This window comes from Pan paniscus, chromosome 16, assembly GCF_029289425.2.
Source record: "Pan paniscus chromosome 16, NHGRI_mPanPan1-v2.0_pri, whole genome shotgun sequence".
NCBI lineage: Eukaryota > Metazoa > Chordata > Mammalia > Primates > Hominidae > Pan > Pan paniscus.
In genome coordinates this window covers 54,869,601-54,889,356 of record NC_073265.2, presented here as the reverse complement: position 1 = coordinate 54,889,356, position 19,756 = coordinate 54,869,601, and the positions used below count along the sequence as shown (strand labels likewise).

Below are 19,756 nucleotides of genomic sequence, written 5' to 3'. Positions count from 1 at the left end.
TGCCACCACGCCTGGCTAATTTTTTTGTATTTTAGTAGAGATGGCGTTTCACCGTGTTGCCCAGGCTGGTCTCGGACTCCTGAGCTCAGGCAATCCACCTGCCTCGGCCTCCCAAGATGCTAGGATTACAGGCGTGAGCCACCATGCCTGGCTGGTATTTTTTTTTAAAACAACTGACAACCCAATATTGTCTCTGAAAAGGACTTCAGAGCCTAAAGAAAATTCTGAGCCCCGAAAATTTGTCCTTGAGCCAGAAAGGTCAGTCAGAGTGCTCCCTGGGACTCAATGGATCATTCTGTGGTGTCATATTCAGCTCAGCCCTCAGCCCTCCTGCCCAACTGCAGTCCAAGCCCTTGGCTTTTGCACAAAGGCTAGCATTTCCTTGATGGGCCTCCTGGCTGGGTTCCGGTTCTGCACCAGAGCCCCAGAGATGGGGAGGCTCCAGGAGAGCAGGAGAGTAGCTGAGAAGTGCCCTTTAGGGGTCTGAGATGCATGTTGGGGGCAGCTCTCTGGGCAAGAGAAGCAGAAGGCAGGATGTGGTAAGGTGGACAGTGAGAATCTCAGCCACTGCCACCATTTGTCAAATTGGACAACAGCCCCCACTGTACTTTGGACCCTGCTCTTACCCTCATCACCCTTAAAAGGGTCCTGGCAGTTTCCAGGGTGTCCTTTGGGATTCCAGACTTGGGGAGGAGTTGGCAGGTTTCCTAGGACTCCAGAGTTGAATATAAAGCAAAAGGAAGTGCCACTAAGAACTTCTGGGCTTTGGGACCCTACAAGAGGCGTCCCCAGAAGCAGCCCAGGCCAATCAGCCTGGGCTGAGCTGCTTGGCTAGACACTCTCCGTGGAACACTGGGGCTGACTCCTGGGCAGTGGGCTTTGCAGGGCAGCCCCAACCCAAATCTGTGCAGAGCACATGGTACTCACAGCCTAACTGCAGGTTAATGCCTTCATTTTACAGGGAGGGACAGAGGCAGGGAAGTGGGATGTGGATACCCAAGGACCTTAGCCTCCATGTTCTTTGTTGCCCTCTCTTGGTGAGTCCCCTGTCTTGGTCTCTACCCTCTTTCCCAGACTGTCTGACTTTTACTACTTTCCTCTGCTTATTATCTCTTCCCACTCCCTCCTCACTGCCTCTAGGATTTTCAGGTCCCAGTTCTTCTCCAGCTGCAGGAGGGAAGGAGTGGATGGGGCAAACCACAAAGGTCTGGAGAGGCCTTGCTTACCTTCCCTCAGGGGGTCCAGGCTGTGGAGCATGAGCTGGTAGATGGTGCTGCGGATGGTGGTGTTGTGCAGAGAGGTCGAGCTGCTCCCTCGGGTCAGCAAGGACGGGAGCTGAGCAAGAGGAGAGCCGCACAGGCCTCAGTGGGCCCCTGTCCAAGCCAGGGGAGGAACCACACGAGGGCATCACTAACCTTGCCTCTTTCCCATAAAGATCAGGGAGAAAGCACAGATGCCTTATCCTGACCTCCCCTCTTCCTCCACCTCCAACCAAGAGAGTTACACTACTTTCTTTCTCAGCCTCCCCTCAGCTCTTCCAGGACTATTTTGTTTTAGGTACTGAATAATTTCCCAACGTCTCCACAGGGAGCAACCTGGTGTATTAGGAATATCACGTTACGAAGGGTTTGCACATCCCTGCAAGTACACCCTCAGAAACACTCCCTCACCCACACACCACACAGACAGACCCACTGCACATGGCTACAGCCCTTTACAGTCCACAAAGAGCATTATCACGTTTTATCATTGCCCCACTCCCAGAGACAAGCAAAGCTATGATCCCTATCTATGGAAAGGGAAAGGAAAACTCAAAGAAGCTAGGTGCCTAAGCCAAGGTCATGCGGGAAGTAAATGAAAGAGTCAGACTGGTACCCAGGTCTTCTGTGGTCTTCTGATTCCCAGTTTTCAGTTTTGTTTTGTTTTGTTTTCTGCCCATGTGCTCAGAGACCCTCACAGGTACACACATACACACACATCTATACTGTACAGACACAGATGTGACACTTATTCATAGTGACACATATAGAAATATCATCTGATTTACAATGGAACATGCAAAGACAACGCTTCCACACTTGCTGAGTCCTCCCTCCCTTCTCTTTTTCCTCCCTCCTTTCTTCCCCCTCATCCCTCTGATCTGAACTCTTCTGCCATCTAGTGGTTGTGGTGACACTACTTCACCACAAGTCAGAGATTTTCTTTGGATGGGGGAGGTTCTTTAGGTTCAAGTTCGGAACTCCTTTCAAAGTTCCCCATAATTCTTTCCAGATACTTCATAGGCTATAAACAGCTAAGACACAGTTTTTCAGAAACCTCAGACTCCTGTCCTCTCCAGTTCCCCTGCTATCTTTCTCTTAGTTCTGGGGCATTCCAAAGCCATAGGTAATCCGGCTTTTATATCAATCATACAATGTTGGGCTGTACATTAGGACTTGAATTCATCTAGTTCAAACAGTCATTTTACAGATGCAGAATCTGAAGCTCAAGGTCACACAGCAAGCTAATGGCAGAGAGGACTGTAACATTCCAGACTTAGCTCCCAAACTAGCACCTCCTCAAAGGCCATCTGGAGGTGAGAGTTCTCAGAAAAAGAGCCCTCTCTTCCCTTGCCTCACCCTGGCAGTGCTCCCAGGAGCTTCCTAGGCCTGAGCACAGCCAGGGTCCCCAGCACAGGGCCACAATACCCTGGGCCTGTGACCATCCACTGAGACCCTGCAGTGTCCCCACTGGGCAGACTCCATACGGCACCCACCTTCAGCTTCTTGTTATCCTGTAGCTCATCCACCGCAATGGCCCCATCGCCCGGCTGCAAACAGGGAGAGGAGTCACGAGATGTTGTGGCGAGACCCTCACTTTCTCCCTACATCCCCCCTACATCCCTTTCTCCACGGAAGTCCTCAGGTTGAAATACAGAAACACACTCCGAAATAATCTGGTCTCAGAAAATGTTTCAACATGTTCCATCCCTCCAGTCTGACCTTCTATAATCTGGCTTCAGCCTGCAATGCAGTACCCCCAGTCGAATCTGTCCACTCACCATAGTCCAGTGGCACCAACTGCCTTTGGGTTTCTGAAATGTGCCATCCTCTTCACCCACCTCAAAACCCTCATCACAGGGCCCCTCGCCCCCTGTCCGTAATGCTCTTTCCCTCCTCAGGCTTCTGGTCTCCACTTAAGTGTCACCTTCCTCTGGGAAGCCATGTATAATTCTTTTATAGACCCCTGTTCTTTTCCTTCACTGCACTTTCCCCAATTTATTTGTGGAAATAAGTTGACTGCCCCACTAGCATCTTGAAGGTAGACTATTTTATTCACCACTGTGTGGCCAGCATGAGAACACTGCCCAGCACTTAGCAAGAGCTCAATATTTATTAAATGAATGAATAAATGAAAATCAACGGTCCTCTAAATACACTTAATCTATTCTAAGTCTTGTTCCCTTGTTCATGCCTTTTTCTCCTGCCTAAAATGCCATCTCCATTCCTTTCTGCCTACTCAAATCTTATCCATTCTTTATAAAATTCAGGGTGAATTCTTGTATGAAGCTTTCCCAAATGCCCCTTCCATGCCCCCTCCCACCCTCCCTTCAGCTCATTACAATACCTCTCTCCTGGAAAGCTGTATAACAGTGAACACATTCTGTGATACTAAAATCAGCTGTGTGCTCAGGTAAGTGCTAGTGTTTTGGGAAAGCTATGGGGCAGCCAGCTGGGAAGTGGGACAGCCCTAGACAATCCAAGATGAAGAAGCATTAAGCCTGTGTATTTACTGTCTGAACCACTAGCTTGCCACTTTACACTCACAGTCTTGTAATATCATTTGAACTTTTTTTTAAAAAAAAGCACTTTAACTTTTCACTGCATGAATTGTCTACCAGCTACATGTAGACTCTACCTTTTTTTTTCTTTTTTTGCCACGCAATGAACTTACAGTTATCTGTTTCCCTCCCTTGTGGCAGTGTCTTACTGAGAACAGGAGGTGCTCAGTAAAGGTGAGCTGAATGAGTAGACACTCCCAAGTGAGTGACCTTCAGTGCTTTTGGGATTACTATTATTATTATTATTATTATTATTTTGAGACAGAGCGCTGGAGTGCAGTGGTGCAATATCGCCTCACTGCAACCTCCCCCTCCTGGGTTCAAGCGATTCTCCTGCCTCAGCCTCCCAAGTAGCTGGGATTACAGGTGTTTGCCACCATATCCGGCTAAATTTTGTATTTTTAGTAGAGATGGGGTTTCACCATGTTGGCCAGGCTGGTCTCGAACTCCTGACCTCAGTTGATCCACCCGCCTCAGCCTCCCAAACTGCTGGGATTACAGGCATGAGCCACTGCGCTCAGCCTTATTATTTTTTTAGACAGAGTTTTGCTCTGTTGCCCAGGCTGGAGTGGAGTAGCACAATCATGGCTCATTGTGGCCTCGACCTCCTGGGCTCAAGCCATCTTCCCACCTCAGCCTCCCAAGTAGCTGGGACTACAGGTGTGTACTACGACACCTGGCTAGTTTTTGTATTTTTTGTAGAGATGGGATTTCACCATGTTGCCCAAGCTGGTCTCAAACTGTGCCCAAGTGACTCACCCACCTCTGCCTTCCAAAATGCTGGTATTACAGGTGTGAGTTACTGGCTACGTTTTTTTGTTTTTTGTAGAGACTGGGTCTCTTTATGTTGTCCAACCTGGTCTCGAACTACTGGGGTCAAGCAGTCCTCCTGCTTCACCTCCACAAAGTGATGGGATCACAGGTGTGAGCCAGCACATCCAGCCTTTAGTGTTATCTTTAAGCAGCAGGATCACAAATAGCTGCCCTCAGCAATCGTCTTTACCTTCTCATTGCTTCCCTCACCCCACCAACCTCCATAGCTAAACCAGAACTGAACTTGCTACACTCCCTTCTTTGTTCAGCTCAGAAAATATAGAAAATAGTGCTTGATCTAGGGCCACTCAGCCATCCCTCCAACTTATTCATTCATGCAGTTCTTATTTACTGAGAACCTGCTATACTATTTACATGGTGCTATTCTGGTGGCTTTAGGGATACAAAGATGCTTAGGACGTGGATTCTGTGTCCAGAAAGAAATTGAGGCCAATGATAATACAGATGCATGACAAAGAAGAATGTGGTTCCTGAAATAAAAGGCACAGATAGGTGCTATGCTGTGATGGGCAAGGAAGCTTTCTGAAATAGGTAGAATTTGAGTAAGCTTTGAAGGATTGGGAGAGGTTTGAATGCTTGGATACACATTGCTAAATGAATGAATGAACATAAAAATCAATGAAACAGAGTATAAATAACCAATCTGCATATGAAGGGGGCACTGTGCATTTTAAGAAATCCCCCCAACTCTTTTGTGACACACCTATAAGTTTACTGGGATTTAAGAGGCTACAGCACTGAACCCATTGGCTCAGCCATCTCACTATTTCTCACATCCAACCCTCACCCAAAGAGTTCTTTCTTTCTTTTTCTTTTTTTCTTTTTTTTTTGGAGACGGAGTCTCACTCTGTTGCCAGGCTGGAGTGCAGTGGCACGATCTCGGCTCACTGCAACCTCCACCTCCCGGGTTCAAGCGATTCTCCTGCCTCAGCCTCCCGAGTAGCTGGGACTACAGGTGTGCACCACCAGGCCCAGCTAATTTTTGTGTTTTTAGTAGAGACTGGGTTTCACCATATTGGCCGGGATGATCTTTATCTCCTGACCTTGTGATCCACCCGCCTCGGCCTCCCAGAGTGGTTGGCCAGGCGTGAGCCACTGCGCCTGGCCAAGAGTTCTCTTTAGAGGCAAAGAACTGTGAGGGTCCCGTCTACACTCTACGGTGGATGGTTCTGTACACCGAGGGGTAGGAGAGACTGATCTTTGCCCCATGGTGCACACCCCTAATGGTTTCTCTGCCATTCAGATTTATTCAAGCCAAAATACCTTTCTAAGGATTCATTGTTCATGGCTAATTTCAGCATGCATTTCTAACTTTCTGAAGCCTTTCATATCCATTTTCTTATTTGATACGACCAACTCTGTGAAATAGACAACACTCATATTATTGTAGCTATTTTGCTAGATTAGAAAACTGAGATGCAGAATGATTCCATCACTTACCCACACTCACAAAGATGGTGACAGAACCCTGTCTTCTCTTTTTTTCTTTTTTTTCTTTTTGTTTAGCACCCTGATCTTATCTTCATTCAGTTTTTTCTTTTTCTCTTTTTTTTTTTTTTTTTTTTTGGTGCTTTTGATTTGGTTTTACTAAATCCCATTTATTTTCCCAAGCATAAATAAGGAAATGAGGTCAAATCTATATTCCCTAGTGGCTCTATTTCATATTTCGACATTTCAGGCAAATGGACATGAATGTTTGTCAACATTTGGGTGTGGCTGATGAGTCCATTTATGAGTAACAGCACTGGAAAGTAGGTGCTTTCTGAACATGCCCTTTTCACAAACACATTCACCTCTCACATCACAACATTCTCCCTGCTCTTTCTTCAGCCCAGTTACCCCCACCTTCTTCTCCTTACAACAGTTAGCAAGAGGCTGAAGTAACAGAAGAGGATGTCTTCATGCCTCTTGCTGAGGATGAGCAATGGGATCCTTTGCAGCTGTTTATAGGAACTTCAGGTGGCAAACCATGGTAGCCCCTAGCGGGCTTGTCCTCCTGACCTCCATTTGCTATTTCCCACTGATACAGCAATTCCTCTTCTCAACCATCCATAACACATTTCCTGAACCACACGTTAGTCTTAAATTTTTTTTTAACATTCATTCAACAAATATTTATTGAATCCCTTGTCCGAGCCCTGCCTTCACTCAGCTTCTCTCAGGTAGAGGACACTTCACTTTAGCCCTTCACTGAAGACAGTATTGCATCCCAATCCACTCCATTTGTCTATCCTGGAAACCCAGAAGTCTACCCAAATTCCTCCCTCTCCCTCACAGCCCACACCCAATTAGCTGTCAGACCTCTTTCCTGAGAGTTCTCACATTTCGCCTTGTCTCTGCACTCTCCTGCCTACAGTCCTGCACAGCCTCCTGACTTCTGATCTGTTTCTCTTCCAGCACATTTGCCACCCCTCAGCCAGAGTGGGTTTCTGAGCAAAGCACATCATGTCCCTCCCAACACACTGGGAGCCCCACTGTCACCCAGGAAGAGTCTAAACTTCTTAACTTAGCACAGCCTCCTGCTTACTTGCAGTCCAGTATTGTCCAATAGAAATATAATGCAAGCCATATATGTAATTTTAATTTTTTAGTAGCCACATTTTTTAAAAGTGAAAGAAACAAGTGAAGTTAATTTTTTTATTTTTTGAGACGGAGTCTCACTCTGTCACCCAGGCTGGAGTGCAGTGGCAAGATCTTGGCTCACCACAACCTCTGCCTCCTGGGTTTAAGCGATTCTCCTGCCTCAGCCTCCTGAGTAGCTGGGATTACAGGCGCCTGCCACCACATCCGGCTAATTTTTGTATTTTTAGTAGAGACGAGGTTTCACCATGTTGACCAAGCTTCTCTCAAACTCCTGACCTCAGATGATCCACCCACCTCAGCCTCCCAAAGTGCTGGAATTACAGGCATGAGGCACTGTGCCCTGCTGTGAAATTAATTTTAATAATACACTCTAACCTGATATGCCTGAAATATAATTTCAACATGTAATTAATATTACAAATATTGGGGTGTTTTACATCCATTTTTTCAGACTAAGCCTTTGAAACCCAGTGTATATATTAAACTCAGCACATCATGAATCGGACTAGCCGCCTTTCCAGGGCTCAACAGCTGTATGCAGCTGGTGGCTACAGTCTCTTATTGCCCTCTCATTTCTCTGGTTTTTGCACATGGCTACGAGACTCCCTAGCTCTTGTATAGTCAGTGAATTCCTGCTTGTCCTTCAAGATTCAGCTAAGTATCCCCTCCCCTAGGAAGCCTTCCCTGACCCTCTGGTGTGTTGAGATGTCCGCTCTCTGCAGTACTAAATCCCTCAGCACTTACCTATACCATTACACATGATAGTGTAAACTACTGCTTTACTTATCTGTCTTTCCCACTGAGAAGGATTTACCATGGAGATGATGAAGCTTAAGCTTCAGGGCTCGTCACTCTCCTACACAAATCCCTTCCAAGGCTTGCACCTAATTTTGTGGCAACAGTTTTATATTCTTTTTCTTAGTGAGTATCAGGCCCCACAAAACCTAGATTAACTCCACCTCCTCCATTAGACTAAGCTCCTTGAGAGCTGGAACTGTGCTTTATTTATCACCATATGCCAGACCTACCACAGGCCTCATACAAAGATGTTCAATGAATGTTTGCTCAATGAATGTTGGGGTTCTTGAGGGATTACTTCCAGACTATCTGTCTTTCAGAGTAGCATCAGCCAGTTCTTGATTTTAATTACCATACATTTGTTGGCAATTCACAATTTTCTGTTTCCAGCCCAGACTTTGTTCCTGGGCTTCAGACTCATTTGTGCCACTGCCTCCCAGATACACCCACTTGGAAGTGACCTAAGCACCCAAACTCACTATTCCAAAGTGGGAACTCTTGAGTCTCCCTAAACTTATTCTTCTTTCTCAGTGGATGCCACTACCATCCACCCTGCTGCTCAAGCCAAAAAGATCAGCATCATCCTTGATTTTCCTGATTCTCTCACCCTCCATATCCACTTCACACCAAGTCCAGATGATTCTGTCTTAAAACATTCACAAATACATATACATATAAACAGCCCACAACAGCCTCCTAACTGGACTCCCTGCTTCCACTCTTGCACACCTACAATTCATTCTCTACTCAGCAGCTAGGGAGGACTCTCATTACTTCATTCCCTTGTTGAGCTTGAAATAAAATCCAGGCTGGGCGCGATGGCTTACACCTGTAATCCCAGAACTTTGGGAGGCCGAGGCAGGCAGATCACAAGGTCAAGAGATCGAGACCATCCTGGCCAACATGGTGAAACCCCATCTCTACTAAAAATACAAAAATTAGCTGGGTGTGGTGGCATGTGCCTGTAGTCCCAGGTACTTGAGAGGCTGAGGCAGGAGAATCACTTGAACCTGGGACGCGGAGGTTGCAGTGAGCTGAGATCGCGCCACCACTCCAGCCTAGCAACAGAGCGAGACTCTGTCTCAAAAATAAAAATAAAATAAAATCCAAACTCTGTATCTGATGCACAGGGCCCTGCATGGAGTATTAGGCTGGTACAAAAGTAATCACAGTTTTTGCCATTAAAAGCGAAACTAATGACAAAAACCACAATTACTTTTGCACCAAACTAATAGCTCCCACCCTCTTCTCCAGTGGTATTCTGTACCCCTCTCCCTATTACTCACTAACCACACTGGCCTTTATTCTTTCCTCTAATGTGCCAAGCTCTCTTTTCCAGCTCTGAGCTTTTGCAAATGCTGTTCCCTCTTCCAGGAATTCTTGTCACTGGCCATGGGGTGGTTTCCCTTCTCATTCTGCAGATCTCTACTTGAAATTCTCCTCCAAGAGACCTCCTACACTCTCCCTCACTAAAGGGGGCCCACTATTTTTTACAATCACTCTCTATCACATGCCCTGTTTATTTCCTTTACAGTACTTGTCATATGCTGAAATTAACATCTTAGTTTACTTTACTTGTTTTTCATCCATATGTCCACTCCCCCACACTAAAAAAAATTCTGTTGGTTGCATATTTCCAATTAATTCAGGTGGCAGAGCATCTAGAAATTATGCTGTTCTTTGTAGAACACCATGAATATCTAATTTCATATTGAATCCCATCATATGCACTAGGAGAAAATATTACTGGGTTGTATGAATGCATGTAAAATCTCAACTACAAGCTTACACATATCCATGAAAACAACAAACTGTTAAACTAGATGTGATCAGATGTTTGAGTTTTTCTGTTAATATTTGTTTGTTTCTTATGCATTCATTTTGTCATCTGCTGGCACCCACTAGCAGGTGAACATTGAAAGCTTTTTTTTTTTTAATATTGTGGTTAGGTTTTAGTTTTGTTTTGAGACAGAGTCTTGCTCTGTTGCCCAGGCCAGAGTGCAGTGGCATGATCTCAGCTCACTGCAACCTCCGCCTGCTGGGTTCCAGCAATTCTCCTGCCTCAGCCTCCCGATAAACTGCAATTACAGGTGCGTGCCACCACGCCTGGCAAATTTTTGTATTTTTAGTAGAGATGAGGATTCACCATGTTGGCCAGGCTGATCTTGAACTCCTGACCTCAAGTGATCCACCCACCTCGGCCTCCCAAAGTGCTGGGATTACAGGCGTGAGCCACCGCACCTGGCCAAAAGATTAAGAAAATTTTATGAAGAGAAACCCTAAAATTGAGCATTCAACTCTTACCATCTTTTCCTGACAATTAGAGGGAAACTGATTATTATTCAAAGAGTCGAAGAAGGGAACCCCTCAGCCCAGGCTACGGTGGGCCCTTTGGCAGCACAGTGAGTTCCCTGGAGTCTAGTGTAGGCAGGACCCACAGAGGCAGGGGAGGTTCTCGGCGGCTGCTTCCTGCACACAGCCCCTTGCCTCCAAAGCAGGTAGCTGGCTCTATAGGTCACTGATAGAAGCCCTTAGGATAAATGCCAACCCTGATAAGAAAAGGGAGGACCAGCCCCTAAACAGGCAGCAGGTTTGTCTGCTTGAGGTCTTGTTGATTGGTTTAATTTTTAAAATCTTGCCAGGGACCAGGTGTGGTGGTGGCTCACACCTGTAATCCCAGCACTTTGGGAGGTCAAGGTGAGAGGATTGCTTGAAGCCAGGAGTTTGAGACCAGCCTGAGTAACATAGTGAGACACACCTCCATATCCTCCCCCTCCCCACCTTCTCTACAAAAAGTTTTTTAAATTAGCTGGGTGTGGTGGCATGCACATGTAGTCCCAACTACTCAGGAGGCTGAGGAGGGAGATTGCCTGAGTCTGGGAGGTCAAGGCTGTAGTGAGTCGTGCTTGAGCCACTGCACTCCAGCCTGGGTGACAGAGCAATACCTCATCTCAAAAATAAATAAAAAAGTCCTTCCAGGATGAAAATAGCCCCCAGTGCATTTAGGAGAGAATGGCAGACTTTTCCCCAGGAGTATTCTCGAGGGAAGAGTGTGGGTACGGAGCTTCCAAAGGAGCCCCAACTAGGCTCTTTTCTCTGCTTTGCATCCCTTTTTGCCATTGGCTTTCCACAGGACTGTCTTGCTAATCATACACCTCATGTAGATGGCTGGTGCTTCCTGGCTAATCTAGTCAAGTATAAAGAAGGGCCCCTGCTGTCCTTCAAATACCAATAATGCTTTTCAGCCAGCCTAGCGCCTCTGCTTTGCTGTCTGTTGGCTTTCTGTGACTATGCATGGTCAAGGCAGGTCAGAGATTTATCATTTTTGGCCAGAACAAATACACTGAGAGCTTCAAAACCAAGTATACTTGAAAACTAAGTTTCAGAGAGACAGCCTGTGTTCAGAGTTAGACTGTGTTGATAACTATGCAAACATTTACCATTTCCTTACTGGGGTCATAAAAGGCATCCTCAAACCAATATATGTCAATCTGATAATGTTGTCCAAAATATTTTTAGCTTTGAATTTTTTTCAGCCAGTATCAAAAGTGAGACTCTAAAATACTTACTATATGTCTATGTCAAATACTAAGTCCTTTATTTTTTTCTGGAAATATTCTTAAGTAAATTCTGATTAGAATCACTCCTAAAACACCTTTATCCTGATTCTAGATACTCAGGGCAGAATAAACAGTAAAGTTAAAGATGCTCCAGCTCAGAAACTCAACAGCTATCAGGTGGGTGAATATCCAGTAATAAAATGGATTGTTCTCCGCTGATTGTATGTTTCCAAGTTGCTCAGGAAGAAGAATACCTGCAAGTATGTTGCTCTTACTAAAATACCACGTGGCCATTCCAATTAGTTTATTTATTATCTGTAGCTGCTTTCACACTACAAGGACAGAGTTCAGTAGCTTTGAGACTATATGGTTTGCAAATCCTAAAATATTTACTGTCTGGCCCTTTACCGAAAAAGTTTGCCAACTTCTACATAGCTCATCCATTCACTTTACAGATGAGCAACCTAAGTCCTGTTTGAAAAGCAAAGTGGCTTTGTAGCACTTTGCACAGGGTTCACTTCATTGCAGTTAATTTTCTCTAGGCTTGTCCCTTCTACTGGATACAATCTTTTTATTTCCCACAGTGGCTTTCATTTAACTTAATAATAATGGTTTGTTGTATTGCATTGACTTGCCCAGGGAAACAGGAATAGTCAGCAATGGAACCTGGCTTAAAACCCAGATATCGTGATTCATGATCAATGGTAAGGATCACCAAGTAGCTGTGTAACTTTGGCTGAGTAATTATCCTCTCTGAGCTTCAGTTTCCTCACCTGCAAGATGAAGGTAATCTATTCCTTGTATGGTTTTATGAGAAATGTTAAGACAATGTATGTATGGAATAGGCTCTCCGTAAGCATGGATTCTCAACCCCTGACTCCTTTGTCTCACTAAACTAGAGTTCTGGAACTTTTAGGATTACCTGAGGAAACTGAACTAAATACTTATGGAACTTCTTCTAAGAACAAGACACTGGGCTTGGCCCTTTAGGAGGCACAAAAATTATTTCCCCATTTAGTGGCAGTGATAAGCCTGATGTGACCAGACTTATGATCTGGTTAAAGGGAAATAAGCATCCTTGAAGGAGTGATGACATTTAAAAAATGCTAAAGGGGCCAGGTGTGGTGGTTCATGACTGTAACTTCAGCAGTTTGGGAAGCTGAGGCGGGAGGATCACTTAAGACCAGGAGTTTGAGACCAGCCTGGGCAACATGGTGAGGTCCCCAACTCTACAAAATATTAAAAATTAGCTGGGCATGGTAGCACATGCCTATAGTCCCAGCTACTAGGGAGGCTGAGGTGGGGATTGCTTGAGCCCAGGAGTTCTAGGCTGCAGTGAGCTATGAGTGCACCAGTGCACTCCAGCCTGGGCAACAGAACAAGACCCTGTCTCTTTAAAAAAATTCATACTGGATCTATTTCAACAAATAAGAACAGAGATGTAATCATCACTGTGCTTACTAGTTGGCAAGGAGTTGCTACTAAAGCCCTTGAAGAGTCCCTTCAGTAGGTTATGTATTCTCTTTTGAAATGATGATTATGCTTCATTTGTCCTGCAAGCTTTGCTTTGATGGTCAGAGTTTGTAGAGTCTAAATAAAAGCAGAATTACTATGAGGGACTAGGAAGCAAGTCAGAGGCACTTTGGAAACTGCTGGCCTGTTGTACACCAAAGCATTAGGCATTTTCTTCAGAGGAGAATACCAGGACTTCATGGCCACCCCTGAGAACTTAGCGAGGCCTGCCCTAAGACCTGCATTAGGAGGGAGGTTCCTGTTTCCTTGTATTAAATTCTGTAATGCTCTAAGCCTCTCTTTCTTTTTGAAGCCTTTGGCTTCATGGAGGACAGTCTGGTGGGAAATAGCACTGAATGGGGAGTTAGGAGACTGGGTTCCTGTTCCAGTTCTGATACCTGCTGGCTATATGACCCTGGGCAGGATATTTCCTTTTTTGGATCATCTGCAAATGACACAATAGAAGCTCAGTTGACCAGATCAGACAAATAACCATTGCATTGGGTCCTGACAGAACTGAACTCACTTGGACACAGACATTATCATAGAATGTTAGAGTTAGACAGGACCTTTCAGTGATTAGTTGGACTCTGTCATTTCTCCTAGAGAGGGCAAAGGACCTGTCTATGGTCACACAATTCATTAGAGGCAGAATCAGATTAGAACCCAGGTTTCCTGGCTCTCTATTCCGTGCTTTGGCCAGAACAACATGTTATCTAAAAAGTCTAAAGGAAGTGCATTTAATCTCCCTTGCCTCAAATATCTCACAGACACGTTGCTGAGTTTGGTCTCCATTCTGCTCACTCATCAAAACTGCTCTGGATTAAGTAGCTAAGTCCTTCCACTCTGCATGCAAAATTCTGCTCACACCAGCGGCTTCTCTGAGACCTGGAATAGGCAGGCTGTGAGCCAACCCTTACCCAAACTCACCCTTTAGGAGCAGGAGAGAAGTGGGGTCCGTGTTCCCTAAGGTACCCTCACTTTAGAGTCTCAAGGAACAAAAAACTTGGAATGATCCGGGTGTGGTGGTATGTGCCTGTAGTCCCAGTTACTCCCAACCCAAAAAACCCAAAAAATTTTGGAATGAATTTTCAGAGATCACTTCTGCAATTAATAATCTTCCAGGTTATTGAATCATCCAATGAATTTAACAGGAAGGTCCCTCAAGCGGGCAGAGAAGTTCTTGGAAAGGAACTTATGGGTCAGGAGAAAGCCCAGGATTAGTGCTCCTGGTGTCTGGTCTCCAGCGGGCACAGAGAGAAGGGCTCTGTCCCCAGGGCTAGCTTGTCAGTGGGTGAGTAGAGCTCCCATCTTCTCTCATATTTTCAGAACAAAACAAAAATATAAAACCCTCCCCCTTCTCAGATGCCATCCAAGCCATCAGCCCCTCCAAGTCTGGAATGTGAACTAATGGGATTAAATGAAAATGAGGGTGCCAGCTAAACCCTGAACGCCATGCACATGGAAGAGATGATCATTTTTCCTCGCCTGGCATCTTCTTGGACATTCTCCAAAGCCCAACTCAAATGTCATTTCCAAACACCTGGTCGCACCAACCCAAGTTCAAATCTTGGCTCCACTGCCTATTTGCTGTGTGACCTTGAACATGTGGTTTAACTTCTTTGGGCTTCGGTTTTCTCTCCTGCAAATGGGGATCATAATATAACCAGTTTATAGGGTGATTAGGGGTTGAGCCAATGTCATGCTTACAAAGGCCCCAGCACAGTGCCTGGCAGAGAACAGGTACTCTATAAATGTTGAATAAATAGTAAGGGAACCAGAGCATTCATCTCTTGAGGTCTGATCCAGCACCTTCTCTTCAGGTCCTGGCTTCGCCACATCCTTTCATCTCAAAGGGGCTAGAGAAACCTGAGCCAATTTGTCCTTACCTTGCTGAGGTCTTCTAAGGCCATGACCTTGGCCAGTGGCCTCCTGCTGAGCTGCTCCTTCACCCAGACCTCGATATGCTTGTTCCACTTCATGGTGAACACATAGAAGGCATAGGCCAGCAGCAGCAGCAGGCTCTCCCACCAGGCAATGAGGCTGTCCAGGAAGAAGAGGATGAGCATTATCAGGTCAAGGATGTAGAAGGAGACATCACGGAATAAGGGCCACCAGGTGAGGTTGAGGATCTCTCGGGAGAAGAGGGAACAAGTACCAATGACAAAGAGAATGTTGAACACAGCAGAGCCCACAATGGTACCAATGCCCACGTTGCTGTGGGAAACGAAGACACCGATGAGGGAGGTGAAGAGCTCAGGAGCAGAGCCTCCAGCAGCCATGAATGTGGCGCCTGCCACATCCTCAGAGATCTGCAGCTTGTCTGTGATGACACCCAGGGCTGGAACGAAGTACTCGTCGCAAACAATGGCCAAGGCCACAAACACATACATCATGCCAAAAACGTGCAGGACCACCCAGCCCTGCCGCCGCTCCTCCACACTGAACAGATCTGGGGGGTACTCTCCCTTGGGGTGGAGGTCTGGCAAGCTGGGAGGCAGCACTGAGGGACTGGGACTGAGCTCCTCTGGGAGCAGGGCCGTTGTGAGGCTTGGGGAGGGAGTGGTGAGCATGGCTGGGGTTGGCTTCACAACCACACAGTGATGGACCTGCATGGTCAGCTTTGCCCTGACCGTGGGGGTTGTTAAGGTGCTGGGTGCTGTGGAAGGTTTCTTTGCCAGCCTCCAGACTATGGCTGGGGCTGTTTTGATGGCTGATACACTGGTCCTGGGTGAGGGATTCCTAAGACTCCAGGCAGCAGTGAAGGCTTTGGTTTCTGCTGGGCTGCTGCCTGTCATGGTGCTTATTGTCACCTGCCCCTCAGAGGTGGCTGGGGTATGCACCAGGACTGTTCCCTGGGGAGTCTTCGGGTTGTTCTTTCCCACTAACCCCCAGGGATGGGCTGAGCTGTTACTTTCCACTCTTCTGGGGGGAAACAGGTTGTTTTTTTCCATGATGCTCCTTGGAGAAGTCAAGACGTTTGTTTCTACCTCATGTGTCAGAAAAGTTGGGGTGCTATCAAACATTCCCTTGAGAGTGGTTGGGGTTGTTTCCTCCATTATTCTCTTAAGAGAGTTGGTTTCGAGTATTTTATAGGTTGCTGTAATGTCACTGTCTTTCACTGTTGTCCTGGGGGTGATCGCATGGCTTGTTTCCATTGTCATGAATGTGGATGGCACATAAGTGCCTACTCTTCTACCACGTGGGGAAGGAGTATACTTCACCTTTTCCCTGACTTGAGTTGGGCTGTAGCTCTTCATTTCTCCCCTGGGTGTTGGGGTATACTTTTTTACTACTTGTCTGCTTGAAGTTGAGGTGTAGTAAGTCAGTGTTCTACTGGATGTTGGGGTGTCTTCCTTCCTTCTTTCTGTACCTGCTGCTGTTGGGCTGTAATTATTCTTGGTTGTTGTTGGGATCATCTTGGCTGTTCTTTTAGGCATACTGGGGATATTCTCCACTGTCATGCTCAGTGTTGCTTCATCACTGCCCACTGAGGCTTGGGGTACCAGCATCTTACCCTCCATTTCGGAGCTAGGTTTTGAAGGGCTGCTGCTCACCATCATCATCTCTTCACTGGAGAGGTCCCGACTGGCCAGTTTTATAGGCTGATGAGAAGAGACTGCTGCCCACAATGAGGAAAGGCCCCGGGGTCTCCTAAGGTGCTGATAAGTAGAACCGATGATCAACATTCCCAGTAAGAAGAGGAGGCGACTCCAATGAAGCCGCTTTGTCCGGAGTAACCACCTCTCTTGCGGCCCCATCCTGATCAATTTCCCCATGCTGGCCAGTTATATCTGGTTACAGAAGGCCTCTCATTCTGTCCTAAGATGGAGGCTACTCTGGGATTCAGGTTGGTGATCAGAAAAGATTTCTCCATGAAGCCCAGCCAGGGGGTATCCACAACCCTAGGTGGGTAAAAAAAAGAGATTATTTACCACTAAGAGGAGATCTGGGATCCATAACACCCTCATATAGAAAAAAGTGATAATAGAAGCCCCAGGAACACAAAAGTATCATGCATGGGGTCTTTGCAAGAGTAAACTACTCCTGCCCCCTACTCCAGAGGAAAATGCCTACTCTTAAGAGAAAGAGTGCCTAGGGGTCCTCTGTACTATGTAGGCATGCCAGCCCCCCAGGTTCCTGAGCTGGAGCCTGAGTGCACTATGGAGTCTACCAAGTCCTCCCTGGGCTCTCAGCAAAAGATCTGCCAGTACTCTTCAGGTCCAAGCCTAAGATCCTGGGAGCTCAGTCATCCATAGCTGGTGTCAGGCCACAGGTCTCACCTTATCAAAGGCAGGAAGGAGGTAGGGAGATATGGCTTTAAGCTATAGACAAAAAGAGGCAGCAGTGGAGGGCATTGCCAGGGACATTAAGGCTCCATGTATTTTTTTGAACTGACTTAAAACAATTCCACCATCCAGAGTGGGCAAAGCTTAAAAGTTAATGTTATAGAGCTTCCCAGAGAATATGGCATGGTGGGAGGATCATGGGGAATGGAGTTGAAAGCCTAGACTCCCTGTTCTGCTGCTTACCAGCTGTGTCATCCGGGACAGGCTGAGCCTTGGTGCCTCATCTGTGAAATGGGCATGATAACATATATATTGTTTATGCAAAGATAATCTCTAGAAGGACATCTGGGGAAGGGAAACTGAGGATCAAAGGTCAGAAGGTGACTTATTTTCACTGTATATTCTGTTAGTTTGACCTTTTTATCATGTGCATGTTATAATTTAATTTAAATTAAATTAGAATATGAATAATAACAGTGTCACAGGAATGTTGAGCGAGTAAAAACATATGAAAAGCATTGAACAGGCCGAGCACGGTGGCTCATGCTTGGAATCCCTGCACTTTGGGAGGCTGAGGTGGGCGGATCACTTGAGGTCAGGAGTTCAAGACCAGCCTGGCCAACATGGTGAAATCCCATCTCTACTAAAAATACAAAAGTTAGCCAGGCGTGGTGGTGCATGCCTGTAATCCCAGGTACACAGGAGGCTGAGACAGGAGAATTGCTTGAACCTGGCAGGCAGAGGTTGCAGTGAGTTGAGATCATACCATTGCACTCCAGCCTGGGAAACAGAGCAAGACTCTGTCTCAAAGAAAAAAAAAAAAAGAAAAGCACTGAACAGAAAGGTTAGTTTTATACAAGAATGAAGGAGGGAAGAACATGAAAGGCCCTCAAAGAATCCTCATTTTATAAAGAAGGGCATTGAGGCCCAGCCCAAGTAACTATTTATTAAATCTCTAATTAATGTCCACAAAATACTACAAAACAATAACTGGAAATGATTAGTTTTGCATATGATACATTAGAAGTGAGCTGAGTAACCCATGGAATCTGTCTGGTACAACTCCTCATCTGAGATATGAAAACACAGAGGTCCAGAGAGGAGATGTGACTTGCTTAACATCATACAGCTAGTGAGTAGCCAAGCAGATGAGCCTCCTAACTCCCCTTTCTTTCTTGCATGCCACACTAATCAGAGATGCAAAGGTACTTGTCTTAAAAAGCAAGAGAGGGACAAGCAAAAGGAAAAGTAGGAATAAGTGAACTTCCTTCTTTGTCCCTGATTTCTATAATTTTCTTTCCACTATCTCCCTGCAGCCCCCCGATCCTTGCCATGAACTCAACACTTTGCAGCAAGCCCACTCGTATCCCCAGCAGAAATTTCAGAGGGTCTCTCTCTTTCTAATGTTCCTGTGTTATGTAACAGAGCTGAACTGGCACCCCAGCTGATCCCTCCTACCTAATTACATCATTTACCTTCAGACCTTGACATCTGGCTGTCTTCTCAGCTCTGGAAACTTGTCAGAATCCAATATCTCAAAGAGTGGGTCTGAAGCTGGACAGCAGGGAACACCCCATTCTCCTGCCCCCAGCTCTCCTATGGAATCCTAATTCAAGGCAGGGTCGGGTGTGAAGGGCAGCTCAGGGGAAGAATATCCGATCGTGGCTAATACCCACCTCCTCTAAGAAGCTTATCAGGGCATTGTACAAGTTCTGGGTCCCAGTGCACCTGACCAAGCCTGAGAGAGTGGGCCTTCCACCAGGGACACAGAGGGGCTCACTGTGGGCCCACAAAGTCAATGGAGGAACTGGGGAGATTTCTCAAACTTGTTTCTAAGCTATGAGAATGAGAGGTGGTCTAGGGTTTCCATGCTTAGATGGTGGAAAGTTTTGAAAAGATTCAGAAGGCGCTCTGAGAAAATGAAGGGAAAGTGACTGGGGCTTAAGAGATCAGAAGACCTCAGTTAGCATTAGGCTCGACTTGCTACTGTGTGATTCTAATGTAATCTAAAAGTAAATGTGGGGATAATAATACCTGTCCTTCCTATTTGTAAGGTGAATGTGAGAATCAAAATAAAAAACAAAGATTATAGAGAAAACACCAAGCAAACTTCAAAGCAATTCATACATGAAATCTATTTTATTAGGCCTAAAGGAAATCCTTGGTGTAGAGGGCACTAATGGATCTCCCCAGAGCAGGCTGGGACATCCCAAGATACCTGAGGAGTTGGCACCCTGAGCCCCCCGCGCCTCCAGCCCATGACTTGGAGCTGATCAAAGTGGGAGTAGGGTAAGGTAGTGGGGATCTTGTGATCCTAACCATTGATCTGGAAGCCCTTTCAATCATTCAGCTAACTCGGC

The 19,756-nt window shown here is 46.1% G+C and overlaps 1 protein-coding gene across 5 annotated transcripts in view; it reads right to left on the bottom strand.

The window, feature by feature from the left end:
* SLC24A1 (solute carrier family 24 member 1) overlaps nucleotides 1-19,756 on the bottom strand; it is a 44,708-nt gene that overhangs the window by 15,083 nt on the left and 9,869 nt on the right. For 2 of the 5 annotated variants that reach the window (XM_008953313.4, XM_063596732.1), the window contains exons 3-5: nucleotides 14,997-17,012; nucleotides 2,756-2,809; nucleotides 1,227-1,335 (exon numbers count right to left, since the gene is read on the bottom strand). In XM_008953313.4, coding sequence (XP_008951561.3) covers nucleotides 1,227-1,335; nucleotides 2,756-2,809; nucleotides 14,997-16,886 — 2,053 coding nt within the window. In that variant the 5' untranslated portion in view covers nucleotides 16,887-17,012. Of the gene's footprint in view, nucleotides 1-1,226; nucleotides 1,336-2,755; nucleotides 2,810-14,996; nucleotides 17,013-19,756 lie in introns of those variants that run through there. The other 3 variants (XM_063596734.1, XM_063596733.1, XM_008953314.4) reach the window with 3 other exon arrangements.